The 16748-nt window shown below is 35.7% G+C and overlaps 1 protein-coding gene and 1 pseudogene across 1 annotated transcript in view; both read right to left on the reverse strand.

Annotated features, from left to right (window-relative positions):
- The window catches only part of GABRG1 (gamma-aminobutyric acid (GABA) A receptor, gamma 1), a 53666-nt gene that overhangs the window by 19727 nt on the left and 17191 nt on the right, over positions 1-16748 (reverse strand). The window contains exons 2-4 of the mRNA XM_008586212.1: positions 16232-16299; positions 2152-2372; positions 775-857 (exon numbers count right to left, since the gene is read on the reverse strand). Coding sequence (XP_008584434.1) covers positions 775-857; positions 2152-2372; positions 16232-16234 — 307 coding nt within the window. The 5' untranslated portion in view covers positions 16235-16299. The remainder of the gene's footprint in view (positions 1-774; positions 858-2151; positions 2373-16231; positions 16300-16748) is intronic.
- LOC103601792 lies at positions 10197-11692 on the reverse strand (annotated as a pseudogene).

The following is a 16748-nucleotide window of genomic DNA, read 5'->3' on the forward strand; positions in this document are numbered from 1 at the left end:
TATTGCTATACGAAGATTATAACTATTCCCTTGGAAGAAAATACTAAATTTTTATATTCCAATTATTTGGCTAGCTCTAACCATTTCTCTGTGTTCATTTTTTTGTGTGTGTGACCAGTAAGGGATTGCAACCCTCGGCACGGTGTGGTCCGCACCACGCTCAGCCAGTGAGCGCACTGGCCATCCCTATATAGGATCAGAACCCGTGGCCTCGGTGCTACCAGCACCACACTCTCCCAAGTGAGGCACGGGGCCGGCCCCTGTGTTCATTTTTTCAAATTGAAACAAACTTATAAGTTAAATACACATTGGTTTTTCCAACTCATTAAAGTCTTTTCAAATAGTTGCTATTTACTTAGTAATACTCTTCACCCAACCATTATATAAAAAGTATTTTAAAACCTGATGTAATAAAGTTAAAACTTGCCTCCAGGAAGATGAATATAATTTGAATCAACTTTTTATTCATGGCTGCCCAAAAACATTTAAATGCAAACTTATCTTAATTTAAGCAAAATAAGAAAAGTACATTTCGATAAAACCAAAAGTTGTAAAAAATGATTTAATAAAATAAATACATTCCCTACACATTTATTGTCACTTTTTAGTTTAAAAGCAAGAAAAAAATACATTACTTGTAATTATTATATCGGAGAGAGTTGAATATAATCCATGCTTCTGAAAATTGTATTTTATTTCAATTCATTTACATTTTTAAATAAACAGAGTCTGTGGCTAAAATTCTACAAAATTATCAAGTATCCTATCACTTACAGCTTGAAAATTCCAGTGGACAGGAATGTTCATCCATAGGAAAGTTATGAAGTTGAAGGTAACATTCTGCATTAATTGTCAATCTATTTATAAGGAAAAATAAGCATTAAATAAAGGGAAATATTTTTAAGCATTAAAAATATCTTGTCTGATTTTAAAACATTATTTTGGCCTACAGTAATAGATTGTGACTTATTAGAACATAATAGTAATTCTAAATTATCAGTCTTAAATAGTAATATTACAACATTCATAAATGAGTGTTGTGAACCTTGAAAGAACCAGTCCTTCAAGATGGATCTTGAAGTGGCTAACTGGTTTCAAATTCAAACTGGAGCCAAGTAACCATTTGCTAACTAGAGATTACACACGGACCCTGTTTGGGACTTCCACAAACTACCTATTCTCTGTTTATGCCTTTGGTCAACTGCCATAACCTGAACTTAATCAATGGACTGTAAGTTATCAAGTCTTAACTGGCCAGAACTCAGCAAGCCAGAACTGCTGAATCAATCAGGACTGAACAAGCTTGAATCTCTCATTTGCATAGAGGACCTGAGAAGGAACCCAGACAGGACTTTTTGCCATATAAAACTGTCTCTTTCTTTATTCTGGAGGAGCCCGTTTTCATTTGCTGCCTGTCCTCATTTGCAAATTGTTTGCCAAATAAAGTCTCCCTTATCTCAGTAAAATTTGCTAACATTTCAAAAATTTAAACATTTTCCTCTGCAAGCAACTAAGTCACCTCTTTAGACATTCTAATGTGATCTCTGCATTTACATTTAAAACTTCATACTTCAGGATCTTGACAAACATATGCAAGCACACACATGTGTGCACACACACCAGATTAACAGAGAGTTTATGGTTAAGTATTGCGACTTTTTTCTCTTAATTTATCATGAATATCTTTCCATTAAAGATGATTCTTAATAAGCAGATATGTTCAAGGCAATGAATTAGATAAACTTGAACCTCATACATTAATCTTCATTTAATCCTTTTTTAGTGATGCTTTACTACACTGCTGAAAATCAGAGTACTATAAAATTTTATAGCAGGATGGGCATCTAGAGAAAATCTCAATCATCTTCATTATAGGTTAAAAAACCATAATGTTCACTCTACAACCTCTTCTGCTTCAAACAGGGAAAATCATTTTTTTTTTTTTTTTTTGGCTTTTAGTCCTTTTCACATAAAAGTAATTCTGAGCTTAAAAAGGTATTGCCAAAATACCTCATCATTTTAAATTTTAGAGGATGAAAGGAGTTCCATATTTTTTACTTTGCAACTTTGAAAAAGAAAAAATTAGGAGCTGATGAGATATTAGTAAGGGAAATAAATTAGAGCAACTACAAATTTTTAAAACAATACTACCTTAGAGTATATAGAACTCGTCCATCATTCCAAATTCGAAGTAGACGATTAGGAGTTGTTATCCAGTGAGCATCAGATTTTCTTGAATTTCTGAAGAAAGTGTCAGGAATCCAAATTTTTCCAACCATATTACTGTTAAGCATAAGCACTTTCATGGTACTGTTAAATTTTAAACGACTGTCAAACCAGGTTTGGGCAAAAATTATATCTACTGTATATTCCTGAAAGATAAAAAAAGAAGAGTTAACCACATGTTATTAAAGCCACTATTTTAGATGTTGTCCTCAAAAGTTTGAATTTTTATATTAAAAAGTTCCTGCAAGTAAACAGCACTTAATCTCAGCCTTTTGAGTATACAGAAATGCCATCATCTTAACTTTTCTTTTTAATTCTTTATATGAGTCATGTAAAATAAAATTGAGATTTCCAGTAATTACTGCTGCCCAGTGCAGCTTTCTTTTTTTTTTCTTTTCTTTTTTTGTAAATTTTATTCAAGATTTTATGGTATGTGGATATAGCAATTAAATACAAAAGAAAATTCTCTTAATGTTAACAATTAATTAATTTTTGTGATATTTATGTGGTGTTTAAGGAATTACAAAATCAAGATGTGAATTTCCACCAGCTTATGTAAAAGCCCTTACATTGTCCTTTGTCTGAAAAATTAATCCCAATTATCTATATCCACTGTTTTTAAATAGTTTAAAGTAACTACAAACAAACCTATTGAGCAATTATAACATGCCAAACAGTTAAGAGTTTTCTCATGTATCATGTCTCTAAATCCTTACTATAATCCTGTGAAATAATCTTTATTTCTTAGTAACATGTAGTGAGTAATAGAGAAGTGAAATAATTTTCCCCACATCACAGACCTAATAAACAGCTGATATGGAAACTGAGCCACCACGTATAATAAGGGTCATAATGAGGACAGATGCATTCCAAGATCAGAGTAAAACAAAGGGTTTGTTCATAATCAGCAAGTAACTGTAAATAGGGATGATTATGAAGAACTTTCAGGAATAGCTAATTAGGTATTACCTACCTTTGAATCCTGACAAAATGCCTGCCATATTATAAGCACTAAAATTTATTTGAAAAAATTAATGATCAGGAATGCAGCAATAATCAATGCAGTGGAGGAAAGGAAGTAAAAATATATGTGTGTGTGTATGACTTTGATATTAAAAGAGGAAGAAAAGTCAATTGAAAAATGTAAAGTATTATGTGAGTTACATATGGTGGCAGAGATTGGTAGCCTGCACGTGATGTAATATTAGCAATTAGCCAATTTACCTGAAGGAAAATATTTAACATGAGAAATGGAAGTATAATTAGGAGTTTGACTAATGAATGAAAAATTGGAATAAAATGTCAGGGAGACTAAGAAGTAAACAGACTAGGAGTCAACTTATTAATAGGGAAGTTGGATCAAAACCTAGGGAAGTTGGACTCAGGCAGAATATTTATAACTACAATTTGCTTAGCTGGAATATAGAGATAAACTGAGAGAGAAATCTCATTTTTTATATTTTGGATGAGCAACATTGCAATTTCAGAAAAGCACATACAAATGAATAATTATATAAAATCCAACAATGGTCCAGATAGTATGTAACTGAGTAGGAGATGTATGTTTTATAAAGGAATTAAGATATATATATATATATACATATATATATATAATTATTGTTATTATAAATAGGGATAAATAAATAAATTATAAACAATTTATCCATGTAATTATGTAATAATGTGTGATCATTTAATAATCTACCCATATATTTAGCATCTAGTGTACACCAGTCATTGTTTTCCATGATGTGAAGACATAAAGTCCTTGGTGCAAAAATACTTGCATCATGACACTGCATCAATACTCTCTTACATCGATACTGTCTTCACATAATCTTGGTTGCCATGCTAGAGAGGAAGACATTTAAAATTTTGCTTTTTGCAACTATGTATGAGATGGCACAGAATCAAACTGTGCTGTGGAATACAGGCTTAAAGTACTTCTGCAACCAGGTAAACCTTATAAATTCCATAGCCACAATCTTGCTGATGCATTAGGTGTTATGACTCCTGCTGAGTCATAATGGAAAATATATCCCATAACACATAATAACGAAGCATTATTTATGCTGTAGATGCTTAATCATTTTATGGAATAATAACAATTGAGTGGTACATTATATGAGTATGTATTTTGGAGGGCCAATGGACCATTGTGTACAGTATCACTGGTGTACCACCTCCGTGAACCTTGTGGAAAATTCTTGGAGAACTTCACTAAAGTTATCTTTAATCCCTGTTCTCGCCTCCTGCTTCTCAGGCCAGATGTCTTTTCTTTGGAATCAATTATGACTTATTCAAACAGCTTCTTCACCTGACACAAATGATTAACTGTTCAGAACCTAACAGTGCAACCTCTGCTAATGGCATCATCGTTTCTGCTTTCAATGGTAAATGCAAATAGAAAGAAGGCTCATACTCATTCTATGTTAGACTCTGAAAAGAGTATTTAATCTAAGTTATTTGCTGGAATTTCATTGTACTTTTGTGTGGGATAAAACAGCAGAAACTGTTTAAGATATCAACTGGGATTTTGGCTTGTCAAATATCCAACACTGGTAAAAGGAACCTCATGCTACTAGGTAGGTAAACTGGGCGGCAGTATTCCAAAAGGCATTAAAGGTGGCAGTTGAGAACCAATTTGTCTAGGGGTGGAGTTTTGCAAGCAGCTGTGAATTCTGCTTAGCAGTTGGCAGAACCTTCTTTAGAATACCTCATTCTAAAAGTGCTAATCACTGGTGGAAGGGTTATGATTTCCAAGGCATCAAATTTTCCTAAACAGAGAATCTTGAGGAAATGTGAAAAGTTTTCTACTCACAATTGTTCTCTCAATCTATAATCAAGGTGAGAAGTCTGTGTCTTGATAACCCATCCTTCCCAAGCTCTTTGCAGGGGCTAATACTCCCAAGCCCTTTTAAATTGCTAATCCTTGATAAATGCTTCAGAGATAAGAAAGTCATTAAAGTCTGTTATTTTATATGTAATCAAAAAATCCAATTTCATTTACTCATTTGTATCAGTGTAATTTCCAGAAAATGTTCAAACTGTGTTCTTGTACTTCATGTTCCTGCTTAGAGGTTATAATTATCTGCATAATAAATAAGCAAAGAAAACATAAAACGCAACTACCATTCACTCAGAACTACAGATACAATAGCTTTTAGGATAAACATTTTGAAATAAGGAGCAGTGCATTTAACATTTGAGATACAACATACATTTTGTGATCTACCGTACCTCCTTGCAAGTTAGCTAACACAACATTAATGAATAAACATGAAGAAGTGAGCCATCCTGATTTCTGACAATCGTATCAGACTTTAATTGATGAAAGTGTGTAGTGTAGTCTAATACTTCATTGTCAGCTTTGCAACTATGCACTGCATCTCACTTTTTAAAGTACCAACTAATTCAGTATTACTGTCTTCCTAGTAATGGGATAAATTTCACACAAAATGCAAGACTCACCCAAGCAATTAACCCAGATGCATAATTTCTTCATGAAGTTTGGTTGATCCTTATCTGTTATTCACACGTTGACATTAATTTCTCCCTAAACTTTCCAATCACATAGCCAAAATAGATTGGTGGGCTAAATCATGGTTAGCAGTAAATTAGACGCCAGAGCTATACACACGTAGAGAAAAGATACAAGTGCAGCTAATTCATAGCACAAAGAGCTTTGATGGCAAAAGTTCATAGTGATCAGCTCCATTTTGCTCAATTTCTGTAAAAGCACCAGCTTCTTTATACTATCACAATGAGATAAGTTAAAAACTCAGAGTTATTCTATTTTCAAATGGAAAAATTAATAAGAAACAAAGACAATATGTCAGCTGCTTAAATCACTGAAGTCATCCTACGATACATTGAGAGAGATTCAAAAAATAGACATGAATCCTGGATTCAACTACTAATCCTTTCGGCTTATTTTTATGTCTGTGAATGTAGATTTTCAAAGGCATACAACATCATGTGCAGTAGTCAATTAACTATTTTAGCAAATATATTATTTCAGTTCTAGTTACTTCAATATTGTACTGTTTATAAGATGAAAATGGACTATCTTGTTATGAATGTATACATAATAAAAATTGGAAATTAATAAAACATGGGAGAGGTAAGAAGAAGTGAAATAAAAATAATAGAGATTATTTTCATCTAAGGGGAAATTAAGAAAGACTTCATGAGGGAAGTTGTATTTAATCTGAACACACAGGAACATCTAGATACATTCTGGGGTCAATTAATAAGTATGGTAGAGGGGTACAAAGAGGCAGTAAAATGCAGAGTGTAATAAGAAAATTAAAAAATGCAAGCCATATATAATACAATGTTGTGTACTTTCTGTATGTCAAGCAATGTGCATTCCTCAAATACACCGACAGGGTCTTCTACATCTGGAAGAATTTTGGGCAACTTTATGTAAAATTACCAATTTTCAGTAATTGACCTCAAAACTTAGACATAGCTCTGAACCCATACATTGCTGAAATGGGAATTATGAACTGAAAGTCCTAATACTTCATCTGTTTATCATGCATAATTCTTATCATACATTTCCTACTGAATATTCTACAATATTCTATACACAGTCTAAAAGAGTAAAACATCAAATTTAGTATACTCGAAAAACAGCTAAGCCCTATAAAGGATACAAATAAATAATAAATTATTCCCAGCTCTTAAGAAATTTATACTGTAATGGAGAGGATAGGGTCAGCTTCCAGGTATATTCACATTATGTACCCTAATCTCAGGTGAGCTTTTATTAGCCAGGATTCTCCAGAGAAACATTAAAAATAGGACAGACGAACAGATGGGTGAATGGATAGATAGACAATAGATGATTGATGATGATGATGATGATGATGAGAGAATATAGACGGATTTATTTTAGGGAACTGGCTCATTTGATATTGTGGGGGCTGGCATGTCCAAAATCTGAAGAGCAGGCTGGTAGCTGGAGAACTGAGGAAGAGCTAATGTTTCAGTCTTGAGTCCAAAGGCAGTCTCGAGGCAGAATCCCCTCTTCCTCAAGGGATCTTAGTCTTTTAAGCCTTCATCTGATTGGATGAGGCCCAGCCACATTATAGAGAATAACCTGCTCTACTCAAAGTCTACTGATTGAAATGTAAATCACATCTGAAAAATACCTTCACAGCAACATCCAGACTGGCGTTTGGCCAAATGTCAGGGTACCATAGCCTAGACAAGTTGACACATAACATTAACCATGACAGAGCTATAACAGTAGGTATGGAGATTCATGGATTCAGGGAGCCTTAACAAAAATTACTCATTTGTTTCTTTTCTAGACAGGGGAAAATGAAAAATTATTGTCATGGGAAGAAACATTCCTCCATCTCATGTTTTCTTCATAAATATATACTCGTCATTTTGTCTCATCTCTTACTCTGCCTCTTGGTGAAGTTGGCTCCATATTTCTCAATTGAGTGAATGTAATGTTACACATTGTCTATGGTTCTTGTCTCTTTTTATTTCCCTGCACTCTGAGCTTGAACCGAAAGAGCATGAAATCTGGAGAGAAGTAATCTACACTGAAGGCATAAGAGCTTTTCAGAGGAGGTCCAAGAAAATAAAGACTAAAAAACCATCAGAATAGTAGTTTTGGATGGGCAATGAGCCATTAAACTTAATAAGATATAAGTGTATTTATCTTATATTTTAAACTTTTAAACCTAGTACATCTTTGCCAAAATTCAATATTTACTTTAAATGGAGCAATTCTTAGTAAAAGTATTAATATCTGAGAGAATTTAGATATAGTTAAGATAATGTGGTTTTAATTTAAAATCTAGCAATCAGGCAAAACAGTAATGCATTTCATGAATTTAGTTTATGTCAAGAGTTTTCATATGCCCATGAAATAATTTTAAAAACAATTATCCAAAAACATGAAATTACTGAACCTATTATTTTTAACAAATTAGAAATATTTATTTAATTCAATTCAAATGAACATTTGGTAATCTTTCATTTAAGCAGAGAAAGCTAAATGTAATTTCCTCCACAGCATTCTTATTTGTTTTCTAGAGTCCGTAAAATTGTTTATGCCCAATGATTATGCCATATTTTCACATTCTATCTTCTGATTCTCTCCTGATTTCCCCCATTCTAATCAAGATACAAGAGAGTAACTTTCCAAGATTATACAGTATGTGAGAAATTCTGACCACACCCCCCACAATTCTAACCTCTTCTCTATAACATAGGTCATCCACATGAGGCACAAAATTTAAAGCAGAGAAATGAAATTCTTATTTCCACAATTACTGGTTTTGGTAACTTATTCCATACCTGCATATTTGTCTTTATTTCACTATTTTTTTTTTATTTTAATGGCATTTGTGTCCTTGTTATCACTGTGGGATATTTGAATGAATAAATGAATAAATGTATAAACCTGCATAGAGCATGCTTTTTAAGTATGAAACACAATATGATAGGAAACATATACTTACGTTCAAACTACTTCCCTGCTACAGATTTTTTTTTTAATTTTAACATCTACTTTTACATTTTTATCGGTACAGTGTGTTATTTCAATACATGTGTATACTGCACAATGATTTGCTTAGGGTAGATAGCATAGTTTTGTACCCGTTAGTCTACCACTTCTCCCCCTGTCCACCCTCACCCTCCAGCCTCTGGTAACCATTATTCTACTTTCTACTTCTATGAGAACCTGAGAACCACTTTTTCCATTTTCTTGTTTGTTTGTTTTTTTTAGATTCCACATATGAGCAAGACCATGTGGTATTTGTCTTATTATGCCTGACTTATTTCACTCAACATGATTTCCAGTTCCATCTAAGTTGCTGCAATGAGGGTATATCACTTTTTTTATAGCTGAATAGTATATTCCATTGTGCACATATACCACAATTTTTTTATGCACTCATCCACTGATGGTCATTTAGGTTGATTCTATCTCTTGGCTGTTGCAATGAACGTGGTCTTAGTGTTGCAATGAACGTGGGAGTGCAGGTGTCCTTTTGGTAATAGAATTCTTTATTCTTTATTATTAAACATTTAACACTATCACATGCAGGTATGTAAAATGTTTTCTCCTTACAAAAATCTACTGGTTGTACGGAAATTTGCTTTAGGCAGAGCTAATAGAAAAAAACTCATTAGAACTTTCTTCCCTTGGTTTCTGTGACACTGTTTATCTTCATTTTCTCACCAACCTTGCTGTTTTGCTATCTCAGCTTTCTGGATATTAGTACCTGTCTGACATGTAGTTTGCAAACACTGTCTCCTATTTTGTATGTTGTCCTTCCACTTTGTTGATAGTGCTCCTTGCTGTGCAAAAGCTTTTTAGTTTGATGTAGTCCCACTTACGTACTTTTGCTTTAGTTGCCTGTGCCTTTGTAGTCTTGTCCAAAAGGGTGCTGCCCACTCCCATTTCTTGTAGCTTTTCCCATAAGTTTTCTTCTAGAAGTTTCATAGTTTCACATTTTTAATCCATTTTGTGTTAATTTTGTGTATGAGACACAAGGGTCTAGTTTCAATATTCTGCATGTGGATATTCAGTTTTCTCAGCACCACTTACTGAAGATACTGTCCCTTTCCCACTTTATATTCTTACTGCCTTTGTCAAAAATCAGTCATCTCTAAGTGTGTGAATTTATTTCTGGACTGTCTAACCTGTTCCACTGGTCTATTTGTCTATTTCTATGTCAGTACCATGCTGTTTTGGTTACTATAGATTTATAGTATATTTTGAAATCGGGAAGTATGATGCCTCCAACTTTGTTCTTTTTGGATTTTTGTTTGTTTGTTTTGTTTTCATATACCAAAGGTAGGCTATGTTAATTTAGAGTCACAGCAGTTGACTGACTCAATGTGATTCAAGACCACAAAGAAACGATTTCTCCTTCACTTCAGTCTGAGTCCTAGGGTTGAGATGCAGACTGGCAGGAGGGCTGCTTGGGGCCCATTCATAGGTTTACAAGTTTCTCACTGAGGGCAATCTGTGACTGCATGAGATTGGCCAGTTAAATCATCATCAGCAGGTCATCAATGTTGTTACTGAGCATGGACTCTAAGTCTTCAAGAACTATTTGGGGCACTTGGTTAATCAAGATCATCAAGAAACAGCCCACAGTATTGTCAGCTGACACCTTTCCAGACAGTACATCTTCTGCATACTGTAACACTGTGCTCAGGACATCTGGGCTGTGAGCTGATGCCCCTCCTACTTGCTGCAAGTCACTTGAAAATCCAGTCAATCACTGGGGCTAAAACAAGTCTTCATGATCAGATTAACTCCAATGCATTCAGTGTCATGATATACATATTTAAACGTTCATGGTTGTACATCACTCCCATGGTCCTCCCAGGGAAACCCATTAAAGTGCTAGCATAAGCTCATGCAGCCATTTTTGAGACCTGTGTCCACAGTGAGGTGAATGGGGTTGGGGGTTTCCTGGCTGTAGTACTCATGGATCAGCACACAGTGCTCTATGACGTCATAGCCTGTAGCATACCAGCCCAGGATGAGCTCATTTGGAGAGACTTTTTGTGTAATCCATACATGTTCTTAGCAAATTTTATGTGAACAGCCACTTCATCTTTTGACTCATTCTGTGGTACAGAAAAGCAGTTGGTGACCTCCACTGAGTGCTTGTCAACAGTTCCCAGCAGAGTCTGATTACCTCCAGCAGCACCCTATTGCATAGCTTGTAGCTATTCACAATGGAGGCCAAACCGACACGCCTGACCATGCAGCCACCAGGGAAAGGCCCTGGGAGAGCCAGACCAGGCACTTTGTTCTGCACTGGGGCTTGCGCTCAGGCAGGGGTCTGGCCCAAAATCTTCTTGTAAAGAAAAAAATTGCCTTTTTTTTTTTTTTAATTATAGTTTGGGGTTATGAAGGTTTGGAAAACCTTGGCTTATGTTTCTATCCCTTCCAGAAGGTGTTGGTATCCTCTAGACAAGAAAGAAAAGGAAGGAAGGAAGGAAGGAAGGAAGGAAGGAAGGAAGGAAGGAAAAGATCCTTGATATACAAAGTAATTGATAACTAATAGAATTGTAGGACATCAAAACAAAAAAAAAATAAGCAATTCAAGGGAAAACAGACTTTTTCATATGCTCACTGTTACTTACAAAGTGAACATTAGGAAATTCTCCTAAAGAAAAAGATTAACATTTTAGTAATGTATTCCTTTATGAAATCTCATATATGCATAATGTTAAACATTTAACACTATCACACGCAGGTATGTAAAATGTTTTCTCCTTACAATAATCTACTGGTTGTATGGAAATTTGCTTTAGGCAGAGCTAATAGAAAAAACCCATTAGAACTTTCTTCCCTTGGTTTCTGTGACACTGTTTCTCTTCATTTTCTCACAAACCTTGCTGTTTTATTTACTACCTCAGCTTCATCTCTCAGGTCCTTAAATGCATATTTTCCATAAGCTCTGATATTCATTTCTTTTTTCTTTTCTCTTCACTTAAAGGCTGTTTTTCCCCTCTCACACAGGTTTTTAATTCCTGACAAAGATTTGGCTCTAGCCCCAAATTTCCATGGAGTGTTAGCCCCCTAATTTAAGACTAACTTCTAGAACAGTCTACCCAGACATCCCACTATCTTCTCAAATTCAATTTTTCCACAGCCAGTTCATATCTGTTTGCATTAACGTGACAAAGATGTCAGTTACATGTGGCCAAAATGCTGTCACTACAGTAATCAGTACAGACAGCTGTGAAAGTTAATGACAGTCATGCAAACATATATTGCGTAAGAGAAAAACCGAGTGTGGCTGTACTACCATAGGGATTTGTTAGGTTTATTATGATAGTTCTTCAGATATAAAATGGTTAGGGTCAGTAAGAAAGAGATAATTTGGTTGTTATAATGTTGAGTAAATGAAGCGAGAAAGAAAATCAGCAAAGTGTTAGAGAGTTTCCTTTGAATGTGTTATGGGCTGAATTGTGTTACTCCTAAAATTCATATGTTGAAAATCTCAGTACCTCAGAATGTGACTATATTTGAAGTAGGTCTTTAAAGAGATAATTAGGTTAAAACGAGGCCTCTAGGGTGGGCCCTAATGCAATCTGACTTGTGATAAGAAGAAAAAATTAGGATAAACAAAGAGACACCAGGGGTGCACAATCATAGAGGAAGGACCATGTGAAGAAAACACAGTGACAAGATGGCCATTTGCCAGCCAGTGAGAGGCACAGGAAGAAACCAAAGCAGCCAACCCTGGAGCTTAGACTTCTAAGCCTCCACTATCGTGAGAAATGAATTTCTGTTGTTTAATTCACCCAGTCTGTGATAATTTTTTATGTCAAACCTAGCAGACTAATACCAATAGCAAAATGAAAGGAGATAAACATAACACATTATTGAGCCCATTAAATAGAATCCAGTAGTTTGACTAGCAAAAATGGGATTATTAGGGTTTGAAATGGTACATTAATGACACCTATTGGTTATGTTAATTGTATTCTTTACATAGAAATAAAACACTATTTATTCTATGTTTAAAAGTAAAGCCTCGGGCCGGCCCAGTGGCACACTGCTACAGTGCGCCACTTGGGAAGTGTGGTGGCGCTCCCGCCGAGGGTTCGGATCCCACATACAGACCGGTTCCCACTCACTGGCTGAGCGAGGTGTGGGAGCAACACCGAGGGTTGTGATCCCGTTGCCGGCGCACGACACTGAGGGTTGCGATCCGTTGCCGGACACGAAAAAAAGGGAAAAAAAATAAAAATAAAAAAAAAATAAAATAAAATTCTAACGTAATGGGATCTTTTTGGAGGAGGAGGGCCCCAGCTTACATTTTTGTTCAGCATTATAGGCTGGACATCTCTCCTTGTCAACTGGGTCCTGGCTAGTCGAACTAAGCCTCTAGTCCCTGTAGGAGTCTGCCATGGGAGAAGGAAGGCCTTCCAATGCAGGAGCCACCTGTTGCCATTCAGGCTCCTGCTGGCTGCATTGCAACTGCCCCCAACTGACTTGCCCTTCCGTTCTGTCCCCCATGTAGCTCTTCCTCACGCCCCTCAGACCTTCACTGGACACTGACCCTCTGCTAGTTCCCACCAGCAGCTCTGCTTTGCCAATGGTGGGATTCTCTCAGTTTGTTAGACACTGGGCACAACCACACCACCTGTCCCCAGAAAGCCTGCATACCACACTTTATCATTCTTCATCCTAAATGGCCTTCCCTTGACATTTTCTCATATTCTCTCTCTGTCCCTTACTTCTCTTATCCTCTCTCTACCTTCTCTACTCCCATACTCTTACCTCATATTCTTATAAGCCAAGTTTCTCAAAATAATGGTTCATAAAATTAAATCTATATTCCACTCACTCCCCAGCACCCTGAAGCCAGTACATGATTGCACGACTATCCCTGCAGGATCCATATATGTCTTCAGTGCTCTGTAGAAATAAGTTTAGATAAGGGACCAATTTTGAAGATGAAAGAGAAATGGACAATTCACCTTTTATCTCTTTCCTACTTTCACCACTCCACTGAATTTCATCTAATAGAGATAAACATTCCAGCTAATTGCAAACACCAAATGGGCCGAATTCAAACCATTTCTTACTGGATTCTCATGTGCATTTTTAATTCATTAATTTTCCCACCTTCTTTATTTTCTTTAATCCCTCAAGTTATATAATATCACCATCTTCTGGTTCTTCTCTTACCTCTCTAGCTTTCCTGAGTATGCCCCTTTTCTGTGCTTATCTTTCTTCCACCTATACTTTATATACATTGATGTCACTACACTATCTGGTCCTCAGACTTGTGTTCTTAATCTGAATATTCCCTTGGATCTGCTGAACAAAATCATGGGAGGCCACTGTTATGGACTGGACTCCTGCACCAGTCCCCAACAAATCAGAAAATGTAGTCACTAATGTTAAATGCCACATAATCAAAGTGAAACTTTAAGAAGCAGATAGATCCCAAAACAAACCAATTTTTTTTTCCTCCTGAAAACAGGAGATTCCATCATAAGAAAGTTCCCCCAGATCTAACCTTTATGAAAAAGTGACTTGATGCTAATCAGCTTTTGTCTCTCTTGTTCTGTTTCCTTAATCCTACCTTATAAAACACCCTGTTCTGTTATTTCCCAGTGGAATTTGAGACCAAATAAGTCCATTTACAATAACAGAGAATGATGTTGGTGCCTAAAGTTTTGGTCAGCCTCTCAAAACTGAGAGGTTGATGAAAAGAGGGGAATTCTTAAATTAAATTTGGCCTAAAGCTTCCTTTAGACATAGTGAACTGTAACCTAAGCTGATGTGCAAACAAACTGTAACCTACTCTTGTAACAAGTAGCCAAGTCTCAGCCAATTACAGGCAGCCAACTGTTCAAACCATTTTTGAATAAGGCAAAGCTCAACTATAATCAACCCAGATGTTTCTGTACCTCACTTCCCTATTCTCTATATTCTGCTTTCCCTTTTCTGCCTATAAATCTTAGCCAACCACGTGGCAGCCCTGGAGTACCTCTGAATATATTCTGATTCTTGTGGCTGCCTCAATTAAACTCTGTTAAATTCAATTTGTTTAAAATTTTTCTTTTAACATATCATATTACATATTCCTGAGTTTTTATGCTACACCATATGCTGCTTGTCCCCTTTCCCTTCCTGATATACGTCCATATCCATTCCTAACATCTTCCCTGAGCAGTGGGCATGTAAGGCAAATAATCACTGTTGGACACTTTCTCCTGAATGCTCCCTTAGCATTTGGGCACATATGCCTCTATTCTCTATCTCAAATAATGACTCTACTACCTGCAAAGTCTCTCTATCTTTATACCTTGGAATCAGCCTGTGTGCAACTGATGAGTCACCGAATTCTGAAAATATCACCTAGCTAATATTTCTTAAATGTATTATTGTCTCCTCCAGCTCTATTGCTAGGGCACTAGGTAAACAAAGCCTTCGCGATCTATTGCCAAAACTAATTCAACAATCTCTTAATTGGTCTCCCTAACCCTAACCTGGGCCTCTTACATCAATCTCTTATACTATTATAAGAGTGATGTATTGAAATAATATAAATGTCTGTGACACTCTCCTGATGAAAAGCTTCCAATTATTGCTTATATCCAAAGGGCTACAATTCATACAATACATAATACAATATGTATTATGTGTCCTATTATGATGGCTTACGAGACCATCCTTAATAAAGCCCTTAAACATCCCTTTAACCTCATTTTCTTGCCTTACACTTTATATACCAGTGGCATCAGTTGCTACAATTCTTCCTGATCTTGTCATGCTGTTTCATTCCTCTGTGGCTTTGTGCATGCTGCTTTCTCTGCCAGTAAGAACTTTGCCTTCTCTGACTGACTTTTACCCTCAGTTCTTCTGATTTTCTCCCTTCAGATGTCTTCACAAATCTACTCTTGATGGATCAAGTGATAAGTTTTACACTCTATCATAGTCCTACCAAACATAGCACACTGGAGTAGCAGGCTACAAGTTCTTAGACACAAGGAGACCTGGAACATAGTAATTGCCCATGTTGACCTGAAATCACTTGGAATTAGCTACTAGAAATTACTCACATAAGAACTCTGGTTACTAGAGGTTGGGAAAGGGCGCAGGAGTGGGAATAGGGAGAGGTTGGTTAATGAATAAAAAATTACAGCTAGAAGGAAAAAAATAAGTTCTAGTGTGGTACAGTAGTATAGGCAACTATAATTCACAATAGTTTATTGTATGTTCTCAAATGGCTAAAACAGAGAAACTCAAACGTTCTCATTACAGAGAAGTGATAAACATTTGCAATGATGAATATGCTAATTACCCTGTTTGCTTATCATACATTGTATACATGTACTGAAATATAACTCTGTACCCCATAAATATGTAAAATCAATATATATCAATTAAAAAATGAATTAATTAAGAAAGAAATTAATCACATATTCATTCTATTATACACTAGATCTCTATGCCAAATAGCTATTTTTAATGTTCATTACTCACCATATTTATGGGATCAACTGGTCCAATGCTATTTACATAAACATCAGTTTCAATTACCGTAGGCCTCACTGCAAAATAGAATGGTCAAAGACATAATCAGAGGAAGTTTATAAATCTTAGTTTTAAATAGGTCAATAACTAATAATATTTTACCATTTCAATCAAAAAATATTCCACATTATGGGCCGAGCCCGTGGCGCACTCGGGAGAGTGTGGCACTGGGAGCACAGCGTCGCTCCTGCTGCGGGTTCGGATCCTATATAGGGATGACCGGTGGGCTCACAGCGCTCACTGGCTGAGCGCGGTGCGGCCGGTCTCAAAATGGACCAAAAAAAAAAAAATTCCACATTATGAAATACAGAAACATGACCTATTATAAAAACACAAATTCCTTTTCAGATTTAAAATCAATTATATAACTAAAAATTAATGTTTTCAACTAAAAAATTTCAGTGTACAACCTGAAAATATTAAAAATATCTAAATGACCCACTAAAAATAAGCAAATTAATTAAAT

Source organism: Galeopterus variegatus, unplaced genomic scaffold (assembly GCF_000696425.1).
Source record: "Galeopterus variegatus unplaced genomic scaffold, G_variegatus-3.0.2 Scaffold3880, whole genome shotgun sequence".
Taxonomy (NCBI): Eukaryota; Metazoa; Chordata; class Mammalia; order Dermoptera; family Cynocephalidae; genus Galeopterus; species Galeopterus variegatus.